This window comes from Seriola lalandi, unplaced genomic scaffold (genome assembly GCF_002814215.2).
Source record: "Seriola lalandi dorsalis isolate HSWRI2012SDOR001 ecotype SW California unplaced genomic scaffold, Sedor1 jcf7180002054267, whole genome shotgun sequence".
NCBI classification, from domain to species: Eukaryota; Metazoa; Chordata; class Actinopteri; order Carangiformes; family Carangidae; genus Seriola; species Seriola lalandi.
In genome coordinates this window covers 511,022-519,889 of record NW_019524820.1, presented here as the reverse complement: position 1 = coordinate 519,889, position 8,868 = coordinate 511,022, and the positions used below count along the sequence as shown (strand labels likewise).

Below are 8,868 nucleotides of genomic sequence, written 5' to 3'. Positions count from 1 at the left end.
CCCCCCCCCAAAAAAATGAAATGCTTTTCCAGCTAATACACACGTCTGTGTATCAAGGGACAAACTCTGCCACTTAAACCACTGTAGGCTATGAATGCTGTGGTGTGTGGCACTGGTCCATGCTAAATACTTCTTCCCATAAAAATAAATGGTAACACTTTAAGTCCCCTTATTTAGCATTTATATGCAGTATATAAACATATAACAATTATTATATAAGGCACTGTAATGTAGTTGTGAGCAGATATAAGGAGATTTTAAGTGTTTATTAATGTAAAGTATTTGTTAACAATTCTAATTTCTCCTATGAAGACATATTTTATATTATTACAACAGTGTTTTACTGTGTTATCCTTCGTTATCTGTTTATACACCAGCCTCCACTTATGGGTGCCCACAGGGTAATACCTGTTGACAATAGGATCATGATACATTAATAAACACCTAAATTGTATATCAATTGCATTATAGTGTTATGGACTGTTTATTACATTTGTTTATATCCTTCTTATGAAGGTAAAGTTAAATTGTTGCTAAATAAACATTAAATAATAAGCCAATGTAGTTTTAATTTCTCTTGTAGAACAATCTTTTGCCCTGGGACTATTTTTTTGGTGGAGAGACTCACATTACTTCAGTGTTTTATGTTTTATGCAAAATTAAGCAACTTCAACAAAAATATTGAAGATGTGATTCAGTGTAATTATTAGCTGCAACCAGCAAGTAGCAAGTCTCTGTGTGATGATTTTCATCACACACATGACTGAATGAAATGTTTTTCAGTTGTTAAAAAGTCAGACAAACTAGTATTTTGAATGAGCAGCGATCAGAGAGGAGGCTGGGTAGCCAGAGGTACATATGTTTGTTTTTGTGCATTTATCTCTGGGTCTCTCGTGCGTCTCCTCCCTGCAGGCAGTTCCAGGGCCACACGGACGGAGCGAGCTGCATCGACATCTCCAACGACGGCACCAAGCTGTGGACAGGAGGGCTGGACAACACCGTCCGCTGCTGGGACCTCCGAGAGGGACGCCAGCTCCAGCAACATGACTTCACCTCGCAGGTACACACAGCAGCATACAAACACACTCAAATCAGATTCGCTGCAGTCCAGATGAATAGGCATTAATGTGCTGAGGCTGTTGATGATCATTCACGCTTTAACGGTCTCATATCCCCATTTCTTTCTCCCCTCTCTGTCTCCAGATCTTCTCTCTGGGCTACTGTCCGACAGGCGAGTGGCTGGCTGTGGGAATGGAGAGCAGTAACGTTGAAGTCTTGCACGTCTCCAAACCTGACAAGTACCAGCTGCACCTCCACGAGAGCTGTGTTCTCTCCCTCAAATTTGCTTACTGCGGTATGCACACACACGTAGACACTGACTAGATTGATGGTTTGGTTACATCACATTACCTGAGGGTATTTAATCACAGAGAAGCAGAACAAATCTTCTGCTTCTTTCATTATTCAGAAACAGCTTCTTCCTTTTCACCTCTCCCGCTCTTTACAAAAGCAGCTCTTCCCCTCAGGCTTCCCCGTATCTCGCCTCCCCCGAGGCTTTATCTGTTGATGGCTGTATGTGTTTCGTCCTGTAGGTAAATGGTTCGTGAGCACAGGCAAAGATAACCTCCTGAATGCGTGGCGGACACCTTACGGATCCAGCATATTCCAGGTAGATCATCAGAGTTTTATATACAGAATTTTGCAACAACTACTGTTTTTTTTTTTTTTTGGTCAAAAATTAACCATGAAATATGATGACATAAGGAGACATTGTGTTCTCTGGCCTGGAAACAATTCATTTGTCAAATTTGAAAAATTTCCTTTTTTCATTTTCCTTCTGTCATCTTCTTGTTTACTTACTGAAGGGTTATTTTGGGTCACACATACATCAGTTTTGACTTAACAGCCAGCATGTGATTTTTATTTGTGTCACTGTTTGTATAAAAACCATGATTCATTGAATGTTTGTAGCTAATATTGTTTCCGCTCTGTCTCTGTGTTCAGTCTAAGGAGTCTTCGTCGGTTCTCAGCTGCGATATCTCCCCTGATGACCAATTCATCGTCACCGGCTCCGGGGACAAGAAGGCCACAGTCTATGAAGTCATCTACTGAACTCTAATTGGCTGAAAAAGTAAACCTAATAATCAGGGGGCTGAGCCAAGGCTCCCTCCTGCACCAATGACTGTACAGAGCGTCGGTGGCATGGAAAATAAGAGACACTCAACTCGTACTTTGTTGTTTTGTTTACGTTTGTGAAAGAAATGAGCGAGAAAGCGAAGCAAGGGGGCACAAAGTCACATCTCTGGAAAAAAAAAAAACAAACTTTGTTTTTAATGCTCTGAGAACGCTGGTTAGTCTATAGCTGCGCAAATGTGGGATTCCTCCAAAGAACTTTTTGTTTTGTTCCCTTTTTTTTAACAAAATAAAACCTCTGTAGTGAACAAGAAATTAGCAAAAAACTTATTTTTTTAGCCTTTGAATTTTTCGCAAACAGTTGGACGGCATCAAGAGGAAAAAGACAGACGTGGGACTGAAGAAGTGTAGGGAGGGTTCAAGGAGGGCTGGAAACTCTTAATGGAAAAATACGGTCCATATTCTGTGCTGTGTAAAAAGTCCCCAACCTGGGTCAACTTGGCCCGGCCTGGCCTAGTCCACAGCACGTGGCTGCTCCTCGGGGCGGCAGATGCGTGGCAGATGGCAGGATGGCGTGCTGAGAGGTTCCAGCTACTTTCTTTTTTCCTCCTGGTTAAGTTTCAGCAGCAACATGATTGTATCATCTCCAGTACATACGTGACAGAACAGGGCTCGGTTTCCTCTAAAGTGTCATGAGACTCAGTTTGTCTTTGTTCCTTTGGATATTGTTTTTTGTTTTTTTTTCTTTTACAAAAGAACAAAGATGAACTTATTCTGGAGATGTTTTTAAGGAAACCAGCCTGGAACAGAGAACCACGACCCAGAGGACAGAAAGCTGAAGTCAGATCAAAGAACTCACATCAGGTACTCTGCAGTTTCTTGGCCTCTGCTACATCGTCTTCATCCTTAACACTCAACATTAAATGTGATTTTCTATTGTATTTGTTAGGGCACATATAGGCAGACAGGTATTTTCACAACTGCATCATGAACCTTGAACCTTGCTATATATGGACATGTAAATAAAGTTCTCTAAAGGCAAACAAGGATCTGTGAGTTGGATTTGCTTTGAGACGACAGGCTGTCGTGTGGGACATCTCTCAAACATCAGTTTTTGTCTGTGATCTGCAGTATGTCATTTGTGTTTTTTGCCTTTTGTGAACATCTTTCACAGAAAACCAGACTGAAACTGCTCAAGAAGGACCAATGCAGCTGTAGTGGTGTGAAGGGTAGGAAAAAAAAAAAAAAAAAAAATCTGGTATGTATGCGTGTGTGTGTTGCACTCTACTGGCTGTGAAAAGGTGTTTTTCAACCACAGGACCAAGTCAGGCACTCGCCAGGTTTATGTTGGATGTTTCAAAAAGTCAAAAGAAGCATTTGTTGAATATTTGTTTAAACGACAATAGCCAGAAAAAGTGTGTGCTCACAGCGAGGTGCCAAAAAGCATCTTGGAAATATTTCGATGAAAAATGAAGGATGTGAATGGTGAGTACAAACTCTGCCTCCGCCCTCTTGTGATTGAAACATTTCTCTCTCCCACTGAGGGAACACTACAGCACAAAGCTTCCCCTTTAGTCAATATCTGCAACCTCAGACATGCAAGTGTTTTGGGATGCAAAAACCCACAGCGTGAGCAAGTTAGGATTCACAGCTCCTCTGTGACTGGAGCGCTCGGTAAATCATGCAGCTGTACAGTTGTTCTTTTTGTTTTTGTGCTGAGCTAGCTCGTAGTGTGGCTAAAAAAGGTGATCTGCAGTACATTATACAGTGGAATGGATTATTATAGCAATAATACTCAAGAGGGAGTTCTTCAGTGATTATAGGTGTAGTGGTGACTGTCCTGCCTGAAAAAGCTTTAACTGTGGGGGAAGAGGAAAAAACACTTAAAGCATTTATCTCCTGTGTGGAGTAAAGAATTGTTTGCATACAGATGGATAATAAATCATTTAGCGTCATTTAATGTATTTTGAAACGCAGCTTTTGACCTTTTTAAAATGCACAATATTTCTGTTAATGCCCATAATCACAGCACAGCACAGAACCGTCTCAATGCTATTATGGCTTTTATACAGATTCGTCCTAGTGTGAGCAGTTGACTTGAGAATTAACAAAAGAGATAAGAGATCGCACAGCTTCTCTGTGCTTTGGTCAGATGATTCAGCTGAAACTTCCCACGGGATGAAGTCATTTCAGTCCCCTGATTAGAACAGAGTAATCTTTTCTTAGTGGTGTTACAGCAGAATCATCTTATTGGGGCTTATTTATCATGTAAATGCCCCAAAAATTTCAATGGAGTAAGTTTCAAAATACGCTGTGAATGGAGAATCTCAGTTGCCAATTAAAAAACACAGCCTTTGAAGATATTTGACATGCCTTCTTTTTTACGTATTTTAAATTTAGGCCCAACATGTCAGCGTCTTTTTAAAATTCTACACATATGGAGATCTATGTAAATGAGCTCCATATCACTGTTTTATTTGATGTATGCAACTAAAGAGTCGAGGAGAGACCTCCAACACTGGTCGCGCTCCAGGAAATCTAAACTGGTCAGTTGTTAACTCAGTGTTTGATTTTTTTTTTTTTTTTTTTTTTTTTACTGTGTGCTGTCAGTATTCTGCAAAAACCTTGCATCACCAATTTGCCTTTTTGTTAATGTGATGGGTTGGAAAATGTCATCAGTGTGTCAACATTATCACGTAATACTGGTTAAAAATCAAACTGCTGAGAGTTATTGTAAATGAAGTACTTTGCAGGATACTGAAAAATTTTCGGACTGTGCAGAAAGTTTATTTCCTCATGAGTGAATGAGGAGGTGTTCAGGAGGAACTATTGCTGAAAGGCTGTGAATTCAAAATGGACAAAACTGGTTCTTGATGTTGAGAGAATAAAGTATTCTTCTTTGGACATTTGGCTTTTTCTTTTGCATCTTAATATCAAAGACTTAAGGGCTTTTAGCCGTGCTAGCAGCTGTGTGGCTTTGAGCTAAATAATAACATCAATGCGAACACAGTGTTTAGCAGGTATGTTCACCATCACAGTTTAGTGTGCTAGTACGCAAATATTTGCTTATAAGCACTACATAAGTACAGCCGAGGCTAAAGGAAATATAAGTTTTACAGGTATTTGGTCATAAAGTAATATTTAGACCTAATGATGGTGACAGATGGCAGGTCAGGGATTCAATGCTTTTACAAGTCATCCTCTAAGGAACATAAATATTTATACCTGATTTTATGGCAATCCATCCAATAGTTATGATATTTGAGCGTGGACCAACCAACGTCACCATCCCTGGAGCCATGCCATTAGCATGGCTAGAAAGATCAACGCAGGAGACACCTGAAAGGATGAACACAAGTTTGGTTTATTTTTCACACAGAGCATTTCTTGTACAGCACATGGGAAACGCATCAGGAGGGAAGACACAGTGCATTTAAAAAAAAGAAAAGTCCTTGGCTTTTTTAAAAGAAACTAAACATGAGCTTGTAAAGCAGAAAAAAAAGTTTTATACCGTCGGAACAGAGAAAGCACAGGCAGGGGAGAGACATTACTGACAATTAAAGAAGAGTATCAAATACAATGTCCCAAATATTCACGCTATACCACCAAATGCATAGCCATTATACAGCGTCATTCTGAGTAGTATACAAGCTTGTGTATGAGAATATCGTTTGGGTCTGCCTGTGGCTGACAGACAGAAAGGGAAAAAGGCAGGCAAAGGCATTAAACTGTACAGATGATCTCTGACTCCTAGCTGGTACAGTAGCCACTGTAGAAGTCCCTCATAATTCTTCTATCTGGATTAACGCTGCAGAGAGAAACATGGACACATCTTGCTAGAACTTTTTACAGCTGAACTAAATTGCATACTGTAATGTAAGATGCATCCTCCTGTAAAACTGTGGATGAGAGACCATTTCACTGTAGCTGTACAAGCATGCAGTAAAAAATGGGACCTCTTTGATGGCTAAATCTGTTTTGACATGTCGCAGCCGATGCCTGCTGTACACTGACCACAGACTCAACAGAAACGTAGTATAATTACACAATAAGGACTGAAAACAGATTCAAGTACACTTACTACCACTTTTGAAAAAGGGGAATAAAACAAAAAACACCAAACAGTAGACAGGGGAACTTTTCTCCCAAATGGAGGGTCTTATTTTTTTTTTCTTCACATGGGTTTGCTGATCTTGTATTCCCCCTGCCTGTCACCATCACCAAGGATAAGGTACACTAATTAAAAGAACAAAAGAAAATAAAGTTTTTTTTTTAATGTCTCCATGTGTGAGTGCATCCCTCTCTGTTTGCTTCCCCCGAACCCGAAACGCAGTCATAGGCAACCCCAATACATAAACATATCATTACATAAGACGAGCAATCACTATTCATAAAAAATACTGAAATAAATGAGTAATAAAAGAAAAGCTTGAAATGTGCCTTTTTTTTTTAGTCTACACTGGTGACGCATGTTCTACAGAAGCAGAGAGCTCTGATATAGTGTTTGCCTGCCAGTTTGGAGTATGATACAAGGAGGACTGAAAGTAAGAATCAGGTTTAGAGAAGTTTGACTAAGTAAGCTTGACTGTGCTTATTCGCATTGTTGATGAGAGTTCGTTAGATGAGAAGATTGACACCACTCTCATGTCTGTATGCTAAACTTGCAGCTAGCCAGCAGTTTGCTAACTTATCTTAGGACGCAGATTGGAAACAGCTCATCTAGCTCTGACTGAAAGTTAAAAAGTCCACCTGCCAGCATGTCTAAAACTCACTGGTTAACATGCTATACCTCATTTGTTTAATCCCCACAAAAAGTGTCCTATCATTGCCAGGCCACTGGTCCTGACCTGGAAATAGGTTACTGGTTATTTTCACACTTTTTATGGACTAAACAAGATATAACTTGTTAATCAGAGAGCTTAAAGATGCTGGTAGGTGGAATTTGTAGCATCCAGTTAGCAATAGGCCAGCAGTGTCCTCAGTCATTATGCTAAGCTACGATAGCAGGCTTCTAGCAGTGGCTTCATACTTAACATACATACATACATGAGAATCGTATCAATCCTCAAAATCCATCCATCAAAATCTCAGCAAGAAAGCGAGTAAACATATTCCCCAAAAAGTTAAACTTGTCCTTTAAGGTGTTTAGCATCTCAATTAATAGCAATCACTAGCTTATCAAACAAGATTTAGCCAGAGCACTTTGAACACTAGCACATCAGCAGGCAGGCAGAGATGGAGATAATGACTCCGATAAACATGTAATCTCATCTGGTTTGTAAATGAAAACAGCAACTAGTTGCATAAAATTTGAAAGGAATCGGATTAGTCGCTGCTTAGTTGGCTGCTGATGATAGCGTAATCAGATGGTGTTAATTTGCCCTCTTGTCTGCCTTACAGTGAAGTTGCCGTGCTGCTACTTCATCTAGCTGACAGTGCCTTTAATGAGAGTGAGTGCAGCGCCCGGTGTCAGGAGAACAATCCAGAGGAATTAGAAGGAACAGCTCGGCTGATGTTCTCTGTTTGTGTCTCGGGGCCCTGGGAGAATCCCATTGACTCCGCTGCTCATTAGACGCTGCCTTTGTCAGACCAAAATAAAATAGATATTAAGCAGTGAGATGGGGAGCGCGGCGATGAATGTTTAATTGGGTGCTCTGCGTGTTGTGTGTGTGTTTCTCTCTTCCTACAATTACCTCAAGGGGGTATATCCAAGTGTGTGTGTGTGTGTGCACTCTTGCTCGATGACGTGCACCTTATGTGTGTGTGTGTTAGCAGGTCTATGTTTCATGTCAGTGTATGTGGATATCTGAAGCGACCCCCTCCATCTCAGGAGCGTCATCGTTCCCCAGCTCCTGACACCTCTCGCTGGGGAGAGCGAGCTGCGGCGTCAGCCTCATTAAGGCTTCCACTGTCTGGCTAATGAATCGATTGTGTGGTATCAGTGCTCCTGGCTGGTGCTCCCACAGTGCTGCTCCGCGCCTCCTCTGGGGGCCTCCCTTCCACTGAGCTCTTAATCAGGAAACAGCCCTAATTACCCTGCCTCCCTCCTCCTCCTCCTCCTTCTCCTTCTCCTCCTTGTCCTCCTCTTCCTCCCTTTCATTTCTCTCCCTTCTGCACTCTCGCTTTCTCTCCTCCATCTCGTCTTTCCCCCCTTTCTCCTCCCGTCTTTATCATTATGCTCCACCGCCCATTTCCTTTTGTCCTTCTTATCTTGCTGTTTCTTTTCTGCCTCTCTCTATACTATCATGCCTCGTCCTTGGGCTAAAAGTGGAAGGCGGAGGAGGGGAAGGGGCATTTGGGAGCTTCCACAGTAGCTTATATCACAGCAAAAAGGGGAGGGGGGTGATGTATTAGGGATGAGGGTCAGGAGGACTCAAGAGGACTGAGACGGAGTTGCTGCTGCTGCTGCTGCTGCTGTAATGAGGATTGGGAGCAGTTGGCAGGGCAACTGGGTGCACTTCCTCCACACCCCAAAACCACCCCAAAGTCTCCGTCCTGTCCCCTGGCATCTCGTCCCGGCCCTCAGTACACCACCTCATACACCGTGGCCTTCTTGTCCCCGGATCCCGTCACAATGTACTTGTCATCCGGGGAGACGTCACAGCTCAGCACAGACGAGGACTCCTTGGACTGGGAGCGGGCGAGAGACATGGGCAAAAAACCCAGGAGAGAGAGAGAGAGATGTGATGATAGATGGATGGAGACAGATGGAGAGAAACAAACACAAAGAGAGAG

The 8,868-nt window shown here is 41.9% G+C and overlaps 2 protein-coding genes across 7 annotated transcripts in view; one reads left to right on the top strand and one right to left on the bottom strand.

Moving 5' to 3' along the window:
• tle2a (TLE family member 2, transcriptional corepressor a) overlaps positions 1-5,037 on the top strand; it is a 40,514-nt gene extending 35,477 nt beyond the window's left edge. For all 5 annotated transcript variants that reach the window (XM_023405246.2, XM_087173687.1, XM_023405245.2 and 2 more), the window contains exons 17-20: positions 913-1,060; positions 1,204-1,354; positions 1,593-1,669; positions 2,005-5,037. In XM_023405246.2, the coding sequence (XP_023261014.1) occupies positions 913-1,060; positions 1,204-1,354; positions 1,593-1,669; positions 2,005-2,112 (484 nt within the window). In that variant the 3' untranslated portion in view covers positions 2,113-5,037. The remainder of the gene's footprint in view (positions 1-912; positions 1,061-1,203; positions 1,355-1,592; positions 1,670-2,004) is intronic.
• Positions 5,038-5,473: 436 nt separating this feature from the next.
• The window catches only part of tle2b (TLE family member 2, transcriptional corepressor b), a 77,954-nt gene continuing 74,559 nt past the window's right edge, over positions 5,474-8,868 (bottom strand). For both annotated transcript variants that reach the window (XM_023405247.2, XM_023405248.2), the window contains exon 20: positions 5,474-8,763. In XM_023405247.2, coding sequence (XP_023261015.1) covers positions 8,656-8,763 — 108 coding nt within the window. In that variant the 3' untranslated portion in view covers positions 5,474-8,655. The remainder of the gene's footprint in view (positions 8,764-8,868) is intronic.